The 18,487-nt window shown below is 35.2% G+C and overlaps 1 protein-coding gene across 1 annotated transcript in view; it reads right to left on the bottom strand.

Annotated features, from left to right (window-relative positions):
• Positions 1-18,487, bottom strand: part of DNAH7 (dynein axonemal heavy chain 7) — a 223,261-nt gene that overhangs the window by 40,223 nt on the left and 164,551 nt on the right. The window contains exons 48-53 of the mRNA XM_014784701.2: positions 15,799-15,989; positions 11,986-12,119; positions 10,698-11,033; positions 4,749-4,875; positions 3,582-3,776; positions 1,999-2,091 (exon numbers count right to left, since the gene is read on the bottom strand). Of these exons, the coding sequence (XP_014640187.2) occupies positions 1,999-2,091; positions 3,582-3,776; positions 4,749-4,875; positions 10,698-11,033; positions 11,986-12,119; positions 15,799-15,989 (1,076 nt within the window). The remainder of the gene's footprint in view (positions 1-1,998; positions 2,092-3,581; positions 3,777-4,748; positions 4,876-10,697; positions 11,034-11,985; positions 12,120-15,798; positions 15,990-18,487) is intronic.

Below are 18,487 nucleotides of genomic sequence, written 5' to 3' on the forward strand. Positions count from 1 at the left end.
GTAAGAAACCGTAAGTTGAACTTCAATTGATTTAAAAACAAACAAAAACCCCTCAGCTTGAATATCTAACTCCCCACTTCTCTCAAATACACTTTAAAAAGAGAATAAATATGGAAAGAAACATTTGATCTATTTGGTAGCTCAAAGTATTTTCAAATTAAAATGTCAAATTTTTTCAAACATAAAACTGAGGACAAGATATTTACAGATGAAACTGCTGCAATTAGGAAATGGCTCATTAATCACTGTTCATTGAACTTAACATAAAACATGAACAGCGGTTTCTTTGTTTTTCAGATATTGAGGGGAGAGGTCCAGGGTACGTGCAGAGTCATTCTAGTATAACAGTCTTTATCTAGCTTAGAAAACAGTGAAAATCTGAAAATTTTAATGAAAAGCTTTTAAAAGGGGAAGCCATATAAGGCAAGAGTTTGAAGCATTTTATATTCTTTCATATTCATTACTTGAAATGAAAACTTCTGAGCCTTAACACTCAAGTTTCAGTGGAGATTCATTTCTAAAAGGGCTACCAAGGGGGAGGATGTTTCATCAACTTAACAATGATGCCTCAAGAACTGTAGTTCCTTCCAGCACCTAAGCACAGGGCAGCATTATGACCATCAAGGGCCCTGAGCACTTCATGGGTCCCCTCCGCCATAAAAAAATATTAAAAATTACATTTTACAATTGTTTTGGTATAATTACAAATATAATACAGACTGGATTATAGTCTCTGTTTTAAAAGAAATTAAAACATTTTCATGGACCCCTAAAAGTGTCGTGGGCCCTGGGCACTGTGCCTAATGGATACTTGGGCCCTGGCTAAGAGTGTACTGCCAAGTCAAGCAAGAATTGCGTGTTCATTGAACAGACTACAGCTTACAGAGGAAAGAATGCCTGTACCCTATATTATCACTGATGTGTATAAAATATATTTTAAAAAATGTATTGCTTTCACCATCTAAGTTCTGCTTTTTTTTTGTTAGGATGGAAGTATTGTCTTATATTCCTTAGTGACTCAAATTGTGAGTACAGTAAGTTTTGAAATAATTATATATTACTTTAACTTGAGTAGTAATAACGGACAATTAGGATTTTTTTTCCAACACACTTAATGTCTACATTTTTCAGAGTATATGGGCATCTCTGTGGATATAGGTCATTATACTTACATGAAAAGTTTTTTTTTTAAATAGAGTATAATAACACAAATGAGGATGTGAACGAGTACTGAAATTTTCTGACATGACAGGTCAGCTGATTTGCTGGTTATATAATTTACTATTTAAAGAAATTAAAACTAGCAGTATTGACATTTTCCTTTGTAGTCAGCAATGATGAATGTCTTAAAAACAACACTCTACTAGCTTTCCAAAGGCCAACAAAGAACTATTTATAAAAATAGCATTTAAGGAGCCAGAAAAATCTAGCACATCAGCTTGATATTAACACCATTGACTAATTTCATCAAAGTAATAAGAATAAAAATGAGATTACAGGGGCCGGCCCGGTGGCTTAGCGGTTAAGTTTGCGTGCTCTGCTTCGGCAGCCCAGGGTTCGAGGGTTCAGATCCCAGACATGGACCTACACACCGCTCATCAAGCCATGCTGTGGTGGCATTCCATATACAAAAATGGAGGAGGATTGGCACAGATGTTAGCTCAGAGACAATCTTCCTCACCAAAAAAAAAAAAAGAGAGAGAGAGAGATTATAGCATGTAAAGGGAGTAGATTGTGAGGAACTGTGGAAGCATAAGTTAAAAGGAAGAATCATAAAATAAATAAAACTATAAAATATAATCTGGTCAGTTACTAATTTAGTGTGATTTTAATAAATATACAAACTTTTTGAAAAATAGCTGCATTAGACGGCAGTGGGGTTATTTCGCCTGGGCTCCTCGTCCTCCCCTATGATTACGTAAGGAAATGCATGTTTGGCTGGACTGTAGAGAGAGGAAAGACTGGAACTATTGAGCTGCTTTCAAAGCCCACCTTTACCTTGTCTGGCCTCAAGCAACGAATGATAAGCATCCTTTGAAACTCATTTGCTCTATCTTCCCAATTGTCAGGAAAAACCTCATGGTGTGGTTCCTAAAATTACAGTGGATATAATTCAGTGTTATTTTGGAGATTATTTCTAAAAAGAACAGTATTTTGACTTATAAACCAATTTTTAGAGAAAACATGTAATGACTAAATGAAGTCAGGAATGTTAATGTAAATTTTATTAGATTGGCGCAAAGTTATGAAATAAGGAATGAAAAGAAAATTTAAAACACCATGAAGGAATCAAAACTAGGACACGAATTAAGCAGGTTAATGTCAATATGACTACTAACCAATAGACAAAATGATCCCCATTATGAAAAAAATTAATGTGCGTATGGAGCTTTTTTCCCATTATTTCTCCAAAAGCATTTTAAAAACCTACCAACTACTCTCATCATATATTTATAAAAATAAACACTTATTACAAAAAAAGTAAGAAGGGCATTGTACTGAAATTTATTGTGTTATTTCTTGTTTTGAACAGTTGTTTTGTATCTTCTTTACAAAGGGATATTCGAGAATGTGTATGAGTAAAGCGAAGAGAGAGAGCTATTAAAAATATACAAGAAGAGAGGCATCAAGATCCCAGGAGGAGGGGCAAACCTTAGGAAAAAAGGAGATATTTGTACCTTTGAAACATCAGAGAAGGCTATGTGGTGTCTCAGATCAGAAATCTCCATGCTTCAGCATAGTGGGTGAAATTTCTAAAACATATTTGTCTCTAGGAAACATATTTTTATTACTTACAAGGAGAGATCCAAAAGAGATCCAGCCCAAAACATGTGAATTCATGTGCAGACACAATCTTACTATCATGTATAATACAGCAAACACGTAACCAAATAAAAAGCATTCTCCACATATCTGGCTCTTCCTCTCCTCCTCCAAACAGAGCTCTTGCATATTAAACCCAAGGAGAGCAGAATATCAAGAGAGTAGAAACAAAGGAATGGAAAAAATGAACTGGGAATTGGCAAAACATTAGCTCTTGTGCTAAAGAAAATTGAGGAAGGCAACAATTTCCATGTATTCCAGAAGGGAAACTGTGAGTATCATGGTGTGTGTTAACAATAATAGTCTCCAATTAGCAAGACAGGGTCTCATGAAAATTATTTGAGAACTATCAGTTTTTCCCTCTCCTCAAAGGACAAAAATATTTATTAGCTTGTATACTGCCTTCAGAAAATCTAAATAATAGCTGATTTGTAAAATTTTAACTCATCTGCTATTATGACCACTCAACTCTAAATTGGTCATAAATAAAAACGTGGCATAGAAATTCAAAAAGGATATTTTTAAAGGACCATGCAGCTTTTTTGCATCTGCACACATTTCAAGGAATTCAAAAAGAAGTTCAAACAGAACCAATTTAGAAGGTGGGGATAATATACATCAAAACTTTGATTTTAACATCTGACCAGTTGTTTAAAACATACTTAAATCTTGCTTTTATTCAAAGAGAAGAACAAATTATTTAATATTATTTTCTCCATTTAAAAACTTTGGACTAAGCAAGAGGGTTAAAAACATACCAAACTATCATATACTTTTTTCCACCCATCCTTTAGGTTCATAAACTCCCTACGAATGGTTTTGAAGGCAGGCAAATCATCCAGTCGACATATTTCATCCCAGGATTTTTGAGGCAGCCATGTACAAGGGTTGGCATGAGGATTATCCAGTCCAATGCCACCAGTTAGCAGAAATCTCCACTCAGCTTTATTAATCTTCGGAAGACAAAGCAGCACAGGGTCAGAAACGAGTTCATCATATACATAGCAAACTGAGAGCCATTTTAAAAGATTGACTGTTGATTTCAAGTTTCATCAAGTATGATACCTATGAAATCCTATAGCTACTGATACAGCTCAACATTTATCCATAAGAAACCAATGTATCCATTAAAACCAGTTTTCAAAATAGCTGCTTTTTCATAATTTTCCTCTAGAATTACTAATCTAAACATGAAAATCTGAATATATTCTATTTGAATATACGTTTTCCAAAATGACGCCTTAGAGTCCTATTGAGTCTAAAAATTGTCAGAAGTCAGACAGCCATCAACCTGCTATGTTTTCAGTTATTTTCTATAAAATATAGAGGTACTGCTATGAAATTTTGCAAGAAATGCAAAAATGAAGCTTTCACCTCTTCGGAATTCAACAAATACATCACCACATAAAATCAATAAATCTTAAACACACAAGTGTATAAAATAGTGAATTTAGACAACATTTCTTTTTCATTCTCAAAGTGCTTCCTATATTTTAAATGAATAGATTTAAAACACAGTAAAACTTTATGAAAGGTATTGTTCAGCCCAAATAGTTAGATTTGACCAACTTGCACAAGTTCTTAAAAACATTACCATTTATACTGTTATAGTTGGTGTAAATATATCAATATATTTAGTAAATTTCTAATCCTACTTATATGAGAGTCTAACAGAAACTAATTTATTTTAAACTAAAACATACAAAAGTTGAAGTAATAGTTACATAATGAAGTCTGTGCTTAATTTATTTTTCACCTTTGTGAAACTCAGTCTAGTTGTGACATCTTGGTCTTAACTATAATAATAATAATTATTATTAACTATTACAAGCCTTTTTTATATATTCCCACACAAATTACTAAATTAATGAATCAATATTAATCCAGGTTTGTTTTTTTTCCCTACAAATGAAAACAGTACTGACCGCACGATCGTGTAGCAGCAGATTTACAGTCAGACAAAAGGAAAAGAGGAGCTTATCCTTTTCAAAGAGTGACCGGCAGACATTAACATAGAGGGAATAAGTAAAGTGATCCTTGAGAATTTGAAGCCTAAGGGCCAACAGAAAGAAAAGTAAGTTAATAAAAATGCATTATACTTTAAAGAAAATGCTCTTAAGGAAAATTATTATAAACCATTTAGATGTATGTTCTTCTAATAAGTTTTCTGGTTAATTACCCCCCAAAACAATCAAGGATCCTCATTAACTGGGTGCACCAATTTGAGAGCTACGCAATGTAGGAACACTTCAGTAGAACTGCATTCTACTGTCAACTGATTTTTTTTAAAAACGTAATCTTCCTTTTAGAAAAGTCAACACGTGATTTATTAATCTATTACATTTAAAGGTTTGTGGACCATTTTTAACTATAAAACATTTCTTGGGGTAAAATTTGACTTCCTTATTCCAAAATACTTCCAAGTGTTCTCTATTATATTTTAAATGAACAGACGAAAATTAATAGCTCCTTTATTAAATTAAGATAGTAGTGTGTTACTCTGCTCATAAATCCATAAAAGCTGGGGAAATCACAAGGCTGGATAAACTACATTTTTATTTACCATGCAGATGAAACAAAGACATATGGATAATTACAATATTTGCAACTAACAACTTTCTAGTAAGTGCTAACAAGTATGATCTGTATTCATAACTCCTTTTTTTTTTTTCCTGAGGAAGATTAGCCCTGAGCTAACATCTGTGCCAGTCTTCCTCTACTTTATATGTGGGACACCACCACAGCATGGCTGGTGAGTGGAGTAGGTCTGTGCCTGGGACCTGAACAGGTGAACCCAGGCCACCGAAGCAGAGCGCACAGAACTTGAACCACTCGGCCACAGGGCTGGGCCTTCATAATAATTCTTAACATGAATATAACACCTTAAGCATTTTCACTTAATTATCTCATAAGGGAAAGAAACTATCATCAAAATAAAAATTTTAAAAATATTTATATTATACAGGTTATAATAGTTATAATAGAAATAAACAGCTGGCTAAAAACATTTGTAGAGAGCTAATGATTGACACGGATTAATGGCCCAAACTCTCTAAGCAGATCAATTTATCCGAAGGAAAAATTAGCATAGTTTGATTATGATTAAGAAAATTACATTGGTGTTTCTAAATGTGTCTAGAAAAAAAAAAACCTACCAGTACAACCATATTTTGGGTATTTCCAGATGGATATCCTAGGCTATCGATCATCCTAGCTCTATTTTTTTTCCTACCTGCCTATTTCTTTAACTATTTTAACCTCTGCCAGCACTCTCATAAAGAGAATCACAACAAATTGATGTATTATATTTCTAGTTGAGAACTCTGAAAAGGGGCTTGGTAGAGAGGACCTTGAAACTAGTTGCTGAAATATAGTTGAATTCTTTGAAGATTTAAAATAATCATACTATTCCTGTCCCCATTTCTATGCTAAAAGATGGTCTTTTCACACTGGCATTTAATTTGCCTCATCTGTAACTGTACAATTAATACAGGGTGACTCAGATTTGCTCTTTCTAGAATAAAATAAAAATTTCTGCACTTTAAGACAAATTTCCTCTTGCAGATAGGAAGATCAAAGTGAAAATTATAAGGGCCAATCATATTAGAAATTCAAGTTCAGTCTCATTACTGTTACAGGGAAAAAGACGATAAAAATTATCACTCTCAATGCTGATGTGTGATACAGTGATATAAGATCATTCACGTTCCTCCAATGGAAGTGTACATTTGAATAACCTTTCAGGAAAGGAATTTATATCAGGAGTCTGAAAGAAGTGAACACTTTTGTCCTAATTTTGGATTTCTAGCCTAAGGAAATAATCAATGATGTGGACATTTATATTTACTGCAGCATTATTTATAATACAAAAGCTGGAGACTACTTACGAGTCTTAACAATGAGAAAATTATGGTATATTCATAAAATGGTATAGTGTGCAGCTACTAAAAATTATGTTTCAGAAGAGGATTTAATAACATGGGGGAAATGATCTTGATTTTTCCTTCCTAGTGGAAGGAAAAAAACTCTGTGTGTGTGTGTGTGTGTGTGTGTGTCCTTACATGTGTTTCCTAGAGATAGAGAGAGAGAAAGCACAAGATTTCCATTTGGTCCCTGTAACAAAGCTATATCCTAATTAGATTTTTGTTTCTGTACTTATGTATTTTTTTTGCTAAAGTTATTTATTTATTTTGCTATAATAAATTCTGATGCATTAAAAATTTTATAAAAAACAGATGATTTAAATTTTTAAGGCTATTTCACAGAATATACCACAGTAGTTATAACATAATGTATGTTTGGTGTCATAGCTCAAGGATAATTATTATGGATAATCACCATCGGAAGACAAACAAAAATGAAATACCTTTTTAACTCTGAGTAAAGGATATGAGAGATAATTTTAGACCAATATTAAGATTCTAAAACAATTCAGTAGTCTGGTGTTAATAGTTACATGCTTTCTATGCCCTTGGTATAGCTATAGTCTAATAGCTGATTAAAGTCTACAGGTTATCTGATGTTTATCAATGATTCACAGATAAACAAATGATTCTTATTAGAACTCATTCCATCTTATTTTCTGAAATGGGAACTAGCTTCTTAACTGGAAACTCTTCTTTTACGAAAGAAGGAAATAAAAAGATTAAACAAGACTGGCTAAAAGATTCTCTTTTGCTGTAGCCACTTGGGAATTCTATTTGGCAGTATTTACTGAAACGGAACATATGCGTACTCTGTGATCATCAATTCTACTCCTGGATGTGTACCTACTAGAAATGTGTACAAAAGCCAAGTACAAGAATGTTCAAGGCAGCAAAATTTTATAATAGCCCCAAAATGGAAGCTACCCAAATGTCCTCAACAGTAGAATGAACAAATAATTTGTGGTACAGTGTAAGGACAAATAAAAGTTAAAAATAAGAGGCACGGGCCGGCCCCATGGCTTAGCGGTTAAGTGAGCGAGCTCCGCTGCTGGCGACCCAGGTTCGGATCCCAGGCGCGCACCGACACTCTGCTTCTCTGGCCATGCTGAGGCCGCGTCCCACGTACAGCAACTAGAAGGACGTGCAACTATGACATACAACTATCTACTGGGGCTTTGGGGGGAAAAAATAAATAAATAAAATTATAAAAAAAAATAAAATAAAATAAAAATAAGAGGCTTAATTTTCCCTATTGAAAATAAGGAAAGAGATTTCTCTCCCCTCTTTTTCTTAGAGCATTTACTTTTGAAAACTTAAAATTATAAGTACTTTCTTCTCTCTCTGAAATATATATAAATCATTTTGAAAACTAGCTGGGTCTTTTGTCAACTTTATGGCTCAAGACTGTCTTTCTCAATGCCCTGGGAGCCATCTCTTTGAAACATAAATGCCAGGGGAGATAGCGCCCCTCTCTCCCAGTTTCTGTGGGAGGGTAGGAGCCTAACCTCAGTGGGGACCTGGCTCCAAGTTGCAAAACTACCTCCTGACATAAAGATGAGAGATGTTTGTGTTTCCTCTGGATAAAACCAGTTTGCTAACAGATGGTCACCTCCATTAGCAGATACAGTTAGGGTGAGATTTCTGTCTCTGAATCTCCTAGTCGATTGCCTGTGATTTGCCTCACATTCTGGTTTAATGATTAGTCAATAATACAAATATTTTCTTTCTCTACTACCTTTGTGGAGAAAATTTCTGGCTTTGAGAGATAATTTTGCTTTTAGACTTCCTCAACAATGTACTAGCACAATGGAATACTATTTATCAATGAGAGGGAATAAACCATTGCACGAAACAATATGAATTTCACAAACACAATGTTGAGTGCAAGATGCCAACACAAAAGAGCACATACTGTGTGATTCCATTTATATGACGATCTCAAACAGGTGAAACTAACCTATGGCGTTGGACATCAGGACAGTGATTACCTTGGGGGAGAAGGTTAGTCACTAGAAGGGGACACGAAGTGGGGTTTCCAGGCTGTTGATAATGTTCTATGTCTTGATCTGGGTGCTAGTTACACAGGTATGCTCGCTTAATGAAAATTCATTGAGTAAATACTTCTGATTTCTGCATGTTTCTGTATGTATATTAATAACTTCAATGAAAGTTTTCAAGAACATTTTCTCTACTTACTCTTTGGTTCCAGAATTATACTTTTAGGATCACTGTAGTCACAAAAATGATTTTCATTGTTTCTAAATTAAAGGATTTTAATTAAAAAGTAAAAGGCATATTTTGTTTTCTAGATTTCATCCCAGTCACAGCTGGGTAAAAGGATTTGATTTTCTATAAATTGTAAGGGATTCTACCACAGTTATGAAGAAACAATGTCATATCTGTGGGTGAGTTCTAATTTGATATAACAAGAGATAATAAAGGAACCAATCATTTTTAAAGCATAAAATTGTTCTAATTTTTAAATCTTGTACACAAAATATGTCTGTAAGTGACAGAGCAAAGAAATGTTCTCCTCTAGACTCCAGCAAATACCTTGATTTTAAACTAGTTAAGATGATAACGTTCTGGTGGTTATTGCTTTAACCAAGGTAGAAATTAAGAACTGCAGTGAAAAGCAGAACGTCATTGACTGTGTGGCTTCACGTGATTGGCACTGTGATAAGTTCTGGGAATATTAAAACAAAAATCCTTGCCTCAGGAAACTCAGAATCTAGTGTGAAAACCAGACATGCTTGTTCAATTAACTAACATAATGCAAACAGCTGGGAACTTTTCTAAGACAGGTCACTTAAAATTTTGTTTTCTGTATTTCAGTAATCCCTGCTAACCTTGAAAATTTCAGACACTGGAAGAAATAGAGAAATAAACTAAACATTTTCAAATACTATAATATAAAAACAAACTTTACACTCTACCATCATGCCTTTCTTCCCTAAAGAGACCCCCTCCCTCCCTCTCTTCCCTTTCTTATAGCACACGTCTGAAAAATTGTTTGCTAAGCCAAGTGTTGGTCTTACACTTTTACCAGTCTCATAGTCAAGCTTAAAATAATGAATGATACTGAGAAAAAACTGCTCAGTCTAAGAATATTCAAAATTTAGTAAAATTATGATAAATGAAAGGAATTCGATTCAGATTTCAAAAGATTAGCATTTTGGATTTCTAAAATATAATTCTTAACTGTGATAAGTATTGAGTTTCCTTTGTGGGTACAAACAGTCAAGAAACTGAAGTATCTAGATCCATATTGATCAATAACATTATAAAGGGCAAAGGTTGCAATTAATTATTTTCTTTGTTCAAGAAGTAATTTCATGTTAGACTCTATTAAAAACATGTTTTAATACGAATCTAAAATTTCTCACTGATAACAAATAAAATGAAACTTTATTCTCTCAGACTTACTATTAAGTAAAGTCTTAATTCCATTACTTTTTGTAAGAGCCAACAGTAAAATAAGTTATTTTACGTAAATAACAATAACAATTGCAACAGAGTATTTTTTAACTCTGTTACTTGACAAATTTTTTATATGTGTATATCAAAATGTGAATTTGTAACTTTTGTAATGCAAGCTTACACAGGGCAAGAGTCATGTCTTTTAGGGGTATTAATCACTCTTTCCATACCTCCAATCATAAACACATTTTGCAAATGATACACAGAGGTAAATGTTTCCTGTTTTTAGAATTACAGTATAATCCTGTAGCTCTGTAAACAGTTTCCTGGCAGCCTGAATTTGGTCACATCTGTTCAATTTCCAACTCTCAAATTTATTTCTGGTACAATGATTAATCAAGTTCATTTTAGCTATGTGACTGTAATGCTCACACCATTCTGAAACAACGATGAAAGCCACCAACTACTATTTAATTTTCATGCATTAATTAGTTAGTATTAGTATTAATTAGTATTTCATTTACATACCTTTTTGCTAAAATTTCTGACTTCTCTGAATTTTCAATAGACAGGATGAAAAGGTTAATAAACCAAGTCAGTGAGTATTGGTACATGGGCTCAATGTTAGCTAAATCAGCAATAGAGAAAAACAGGATGGTGGAATGGACGGCAATAGGACGATAGCCCATGCGGGTGGTATCAATCTTTTTCTCTGTCTCTTCCGCTACTTCCTGCTTTTGAGAAATCTCATTAGCCAAAGCCTTGGAGGAAGATAATATCTTAATAGCAGTTTCATCTTCTAATATATTGCCTTCCGAAGATGAAAGAACTTCTAAAATCTTGTCTTCTATTTCTTTTAACTGCCTGGAATAAAACACAATTTTCTCAGAAGAAAAAGAAATCTAAAATCACTTCACATGTACATTCTTTTATAAGAAACAAAGAGCTTGTAACCTAAAGAAACGCATCACATTGTGACAAATATACGGAACAGTGATGCTGTATAATTAATTTCTTATCTTGCAAAATGTCAAAAAGAGAGGTCTTGCTGCTCTGCTTCTCTTTCTAATGATCATTTACGTGGTAACTAGAGAGAGAGACGGTAAGCCAATCTACTCTGCCATCAAGCATCTCAGGCCCGAGTGAACAGAAAGAATAAATTACTCCATTTGTTTTCTGAAACTTTTCATGACTTATAGAGCTTTACCCTTTCTACCTACTATATAGATATAATGAGCAGAAAGTGGGATGCAACATATTCATTCAGCTTGTGCTCCAGTGAAAACAGGTAACCTCGGTTACATAATGAATACTAAAACTTCAGCGTTACAACTTTGTTGAATAGTTGAAAATACATTGCCTTGACTTGTGGCAAACCTTCTAGGTCTTCCAGAGCCTAAGAACTTGCATGCAAAAATACATGGTATAATGCAATTTTCCAAATTTACATAGAGGCATTGTAATACCTTACATTTTCCTCTTAAATCTTCCCAGTTTATTAAATCTAAAAAAATAGACCTTTAATTTTTATTTTATTTATTTAATTTTTTTGCTGAGGAAGATTCACCCTGAGCTAACATCTGTTGCCAACTTCCTCTGTTTTGTATGTGAGCCACCTCCACAGCATGGCCACTGATAGACAAGTGGTGTAGGTCTGTGCCCACGAACTGAACCAGGGCCGCCAAAGCAGAGCACGCTGAACTTAATCACTAGGCCACCAGGGCTGGCCCAAAACAGATCTTTCAAATGTACTTTAATTCATTCTAAGTGATCTTGAAATGACTGAAATAATTCTGTGTTTTATAACATTTAAAACCTTTTGTTTTCAGCTCCTTGTGATATTAAGGCTTGCTTCTCTTCTTCAAGGTCAGGCCTCTCTCGTGCCACCACAATTCCCAAAAGCTGATCTTGCATTCCCTCAGAAGTTATCATGAAGTTTAATAGTGTTACCTATAAATGAACAAATATACAAAAATCACATCATTATTTCTATCAAGAAAGCCTGTGCTCATATGCTTCAAGTTCTGACCTTACTCTATTTCCTACAGTAGTATGTGTGAAAAGTAGAATTTGTAGAGACTCTGATTAAAGATATAGGCAAGCTTGATTGGGGCTTAAAAACCCACTAAGGTTTCTCATAGTCATAAATGTAATACTTCAAAGGGTTTTGTTTGGTGATCAATTTATTCTTATTTCAAACTGGTCCAATTTCTGACAACTATTTAATCCCCAAACCAATTAGAATCAGGTTGGAAGCCATCCTTCATAGCGGCTGGACTAGCTGATTTATATCTTAAGGATCCTAGTCGTGTCAAAAAATAAAGGAAATCTCAGAGAGTGAATAAGAGAAAAAAGAACACTGTGATTACTTGTCATGAGAAAAGTATATGTGTTATTTACAATCTGATCATCATATTGCATCTCATAATATAATCATATTACAATATGGTATTTACAGCATAATCATGAGCCACTATTGTGAACTAAGGAATGTACACGTCAATGGTGTCCATCAAGACGCAGTCTGCTAATAAACGCCTCATCCCGGTACCTAATGGTTCTTACCAGCAGGTCTCCCTTGGTTGCCTACGTCTTAAAACTCCCCCTCTCTTGGTTCGTTCACATGAGTGAGAAAGTAATCATGCTCAGGTCTCTCCTTTTAAAAAGCGAACAACAAACAAATAAATCATTCTCTTGCTCTCACAATCCCTTTCAGCTATGGAACCATCTCTCATTGTGTCTTCATTGAAGGCACACAATCTCTCTTTGTGCCTGCTTGTTGAAAATGTGATTTATATATGCCTTGTGTCTCCACCTCATTTCATTCTTCAGCCCTCTACAATCCGCTTTTACCCGGCCTCCGCACACCCATCAATGTTCACAAAATAAACTATAGAAACTTGCTGGCTCTGGTTACCAGTGAACCGGTAAGCTAATAAACACTTACTTGACCTTGGGTGAATTTGAAACACCCTCCCCTTTTTCTAACAGCTATTTTGCTGTCTGCCTGCCCTCCTGTCTTGAGTTAAGGTCTGCACCATGTCTTGAGCACGACCTCCCACTCCTGCCTTTCACGTGCCTTTCGTTTTAGCTACGCTGAGCTGGCTGTGGGACCCTGTACACACTGACCATGAAGCGTCCACCTGGGCTTCAGCTCTGGCTGCTGACTGGGAGACCTTGTGTTTCCCTGCCTTTCCTAGTAAGAGAATATTTCTTCTGCAGGAACAGAGAAATTTTGTTTTTGTAAGACAATTTCCTAGCTGTGATCAGGAAGTGTAAAACAGCTTCGTCTGGCAACCCCAGGAAGGCGACTCCCTCCTCCGCCCAAACCCGGGTACCTTCTCCTGGTGCTGTCCTCTGGGCTCGACTCGCCCCCCTCACCTGCCCCGTGGCGGGCCTGGGATGCCACCACGTATAGATTACAGCAGCATAATCGTAAATTTAGATGAGATAATAAACAATTCTTGAAATTGAGCAATTCAAAAAACTCATTAAATGTTGTTATGTAATTCTCTACTGCTTTGGCATTTATTCATGGGAAAATTATAATTAAAGCTTTCAAGAGATTCTCCCTGTTGGCACAAGAAGCCAAGCGCACAGGTTACATTTGCTCTAATCCCAAGACTACAGTCCCAGTGTTAGTGAAACGCATGTTTTACGACTTGCACCTCATTGTATTCAGATACAAAGAGGTATTCATTCATGTGCCATTATTGCTCCATCCTTCAAGGTCAACATTTTGCAAATCTAGCCACTCGCTCACAAATAAACATTTAAAATCATACAAATATGGTTTCATAATTTTATTTTCATTTAGAGTCTAAAGCATAATAGCAGCATGATATCACCCCTTGGGGGCTTTTTAAAGCAAAGGTACATAAAAGATCCTAAAAATAGGGTCAAGAAGAAGTATTTTAATTTATAAATGAAAGCAAGTAACTGCCTCACCATGTTTTCTAATCCCTGTTTAATCAATCCCAGCAATTAAAAATAACGAAGCAGCCAGACCCTCCAGGAATCTGAAGGATTTCGATACTGAATCATAGATCAGTTTCCTCCCCACAGCGGTTTATGACTTCTACTATAACTAGTTATTAGTGAACAAAGAATTATGTTATTTGTGATATTTTCATAGATTTTATTGAAAAGCAAAAAAGGTTTTCCATGTCATTTATTTAAAAAAAATTTTTTTCGTAACACAGCTTTGGGATTTTATCATTTTCTTTTATGTTTCATTCTTTTTCGCTTATATTTAAAAGTTAATAATGATGCTAATAGTTAACACTCGTATAACACTATGTGCTGGGTTATTCTAAACATTTTACATAGATTAATTTATTTAGTCTTCACATCACACTATGAGATAGAGGTGTTTATTATTCCCACACAAACTAGGGAATTGAGGCACAAAGACGTTAGATGACACCGCCACTGTCACACGACTGGCAAGTGATAGAGCTGGGATACGAACCGAGATCGTCTGGCTACAGAATCCACGCTCTTAACTACTACTGGATACTGCCTTTCCCAATAGGTATATAGATACACAACTTTTAGATGTTTAGACAACATATTGTATTTTAATTAATTAAAAACAGTGGCCAAGGATTTCCATATTTTAACATTGTGTTTTTAAAACTAAGCTCAAGGGACGCCCCACCTTCCCCTAGTCTTTCCTGCACCCCTGAATGTCCAGTCTAAGGTGTGTGCCTAACTCTGAGCTCCCCTCTGTCTTCCTAGTCATAAGTAAGGTCACTTTACCCACACATCATTTACAATGTAAACCTCTTGAGAGCAGGGACCATGTTCATTCATCTTGAAGGGAATGAATTACATCATCTTAGCGCTTCCTCTGCCTCTCTGCAGACAGATGTCTATGTTAATTTAAAAATCTCCAATAAAGGACAGTGTTTAAACTCCCTGGATAAATCTTGTCTCTATATGTAACTTTCAAAATCTGAATCAATATTTCTTAATGTCCTCTCCTGCTAGCTTCTGTAAATGAAAGCTATCCCTTCCTCCCTCACTCACTCATTTTGCTTGTTTCACAAACATTTATTGAGTGCCAACAAAGACTAAGAATTGGGAATAAAAAAATAGAACAACCTTCAGGACTCAGTTGCAGATCAACGTTTCAAGTCATTTTAGTCATTGACTAAAACTTTCAACTAACTTTATTCTTTAAAGGGATTTTTAGTATTTTAAAAGAACCAGTCATCGAAAATGGTTCTTTCAAGTAATTATATAAAATCAGATAGCAGCAACCTTATTCTGAGAAAGAAGAATGGAGTTCTGTTCATAAATTCCAATTCCAAGAATTAGCATATTATCATTTATTACAAAGAAAGAATTTGCATATATGTCATCTATTTTTAACAATGAAAATCTAAGAATAATATCAATTGTAAAAATTAGATTCTCATGGTCTTTTTTCACTGCACACTGAAGGCTCTTTTATTACTTACATGCACACACAAAAGCAACATTTGGAAATTATCATAGTAATTTCAGGAAATGCAAGGACAAAATCCATTTTTCTTAGGAAGACCTGTTCTTCTTACGGCTCAGGAGGAAAATGCAGTCATTAATGATAAAATTTGATAAAGAAACATTCATTTTAGATACTGGCCTTTACTGATGTTTCGGGAAGATAATGAGGATTTCTTAGCTTGGTGGTAATATAGAAGCGGAAGTCTGGTGCATACTCAATGGTGGAATCCCCGAGTCGGATACATGTACTCCCACCTTGCTTAAAGGTCTGCTTTAGTAGAAGAGGTTCCAGGATCGGATCTAATTCTTCTCCAACATTTTCAAGCAACACTGCAGTAAAATCAGAAAAAGATTCCACGTTAGTTTAAATATTGACTATAAACCTTCAACCCTCCAATTCTTTCAGCCTTCTAGATTGCTGCTGTTCCTAGCTACCTATAAAATTATTTTTGTCTTCTGAGTATAAGGAAATGATGCCATAAAAATAATTGGATGACTGTGGGAAGGTCTTAATTGGTGGGTCTGTCTGGTCACCCTGCCTGCTTTCATACTCCTTAGCCATAGTCCTGCTCAGGGCTCCCCACCTGGTCTGGGATTCATTGTATGCCCAAGTATGATGGCAGTGAAGTATATCCGTCTGAGACACCAGAGAAAAAGCATTTCCAGTTGTAGTTATTTAAATGGTTACTATATTTTCAATTATAAAAGTAACTCATGCTTCTTGTAGGACATGTGGAAAATATAGGAAAGAATAAACAAATGTTAAATTAACGAAACAAGGAGGCCGCTAGACTGAGGTGGCTCTAATGCCGTGGTAGCTACATCAGCAAACCAAAATCTAAGCCTGTAAATGCCTCAAGGTTATGGAATCAAAATGCTAAGGACAACCAATCACAGCCAACTAGGCTTTATGCTGCTGCCAACCTGTTTCCTTCCTTTGCTTCCACTCTTCGCTTTCTCCCTATAAGTCTTTCTCCTGGCTCCTGTTGGCTGAGCACTCCTAACCACCTCCAGTTTGGCACTGCCTGATTCTAATAGATTTTTACTCAAATAAACTCTTAAAATTTTTGATACACTTCACTTTATCTTTTAACTGAAGGGAAAACTACCTCTAGTTAGATTTTCTTAATCTTCTCTCTCTCCCTCTCCCTAAATATTTTACATAATTGACTCATACCATAAATAAGTTGATAGAAAAATGACACAAAACAATATATGTATGATAATTATTTGTTGAATAAATTATATTTTTCTCTTCAATATTTTTTATTCATCTTTTTCTATACACAGTTGAGACTAAACAATATATCTAATTTTGCATCCTAATTCTTTTGCTAGACATTATAGCATAAGTATTTCCCCATTTTATTAAAAACTAATAAACATGCCTTTAATTACTGCATAATAGTCTATCATATCAATGTTCCCTAAATTTTTTTAACCAGTGCTCTATTATTTCATATTTTTATTGTTTCCTGTTCTCAATATTATAAATAGCACTGTATACAAAAACTTTGTGCTTCAGAATATTTTCTTATGATAGTGTTCTAGAAAGGGAATCCCTGGATCAAAGATCAATGACATTGTTAAGGTTCTCAATACATTTGCCAAATTAAAGTCTTACATTTTGGTGTTTGGAGTGCTATCACAGCCAACTTGAATCATGGAGTTTTGTAGGAGTCCCTCAAGGGACTGGTGTGCAATCTTGATGGGAAGGAAGGAGCTCAGGGCATTGGATGACGGGTATTTGGATCCCTAATGCAATGAAAGTACAGACATATTCTGCTCCTTTCCACAGGTTACTCCTGGCCAAATGAATTCCTAAAATTGTCTTGTCAATTTCCTTCACTGCTGAGATCTTAATTAACCAAAGCAAGCATGTCAGATGATTTTTAAACTCATTTTTTTTTTTTTTCTGTGAGGAAGATCAGCCCTGAGCTAACATCCATGCTAATCCTCCTCTTTTTGCTGAGGAAGACTGGCTCTGAGCTAACATCTATTGCCAATCCTCCTCCTTTTTTTTCCCCAAAGCCCCAGTAGATAGTTGTATGTCATAGTTGCACATCCTTCTAGTTGCTGTATGTGGGATGCGGCCTCAGCATGGCCGGAGAAGCAGTGCGTCAGTGCGCACCCGGGATCCGAACCTGGGCCGCCAGTAGCGGAGTGTGTGCACTTAACCGCTAAGCCATGGGGCCAGCCCTAAACTCATTTTAATTTTCTGCTTGAATAAAATAATTATTTTTCATGGTTAAATAATATGAGTGCATCATAATGTATTAAATACATTAGTCTTCTATTATGCAGATTGCTTCCATTTTTCCTCTGTTAATAATGCTGCAGTGAACATCTTTTTGAATAAACCCTTGTGTTCATCTCTGATTACTTAACCAGGCTGGAGTCCTAGAAGTACAATTAATAGCCAACAGTCATGAACATTTTAAAGGCTATTTATATCACCAAATTACTTTCCTGAATGGCTGTAGAGATTTCAGAGCTGCAATGAATACTCACTTTTTTGTTTGTTTTAAAACCTGTTTTTATATAACATCACTGTGCTTACAAACACTAGGCACCATGCTGGCATTGTATCTTCTCATCATCCTCAGGACTTTAAAAAGCATGGACTATTATTATCCCAATTTTACAGACGAGGAAACAGAGGCCAGGTAATTGAAGGAAATTGTTCAGTTAAATCGGCTAGTAAATGACAAAGCAGGGACTTGAACTAAGCAATCAGGCTCTTTATGCGGCTCTCTCAACCACTGTGTGACACTGCCAGCATTAACTACTATATTCATGACTTTCACAATTTGATGGGTAAAAAAAAT

The sequence above is a fragment of the Ceratotherium simum genome, chromosome 9 (assembly GCF_057802395.1).
Source record: "Ceratotherium simum simum isolate JZ-2026a chromosome 9, ASM5780239v1, whole genome shotgun sequence".
NCBI classification, from domain to species: domain Eukaryota; kingdom Metazoa; phylum Chordata; class Mammalia; order Perissodactyla; family Rhinocerotidae; genus Ceratotherium; species Ceratotherium simum.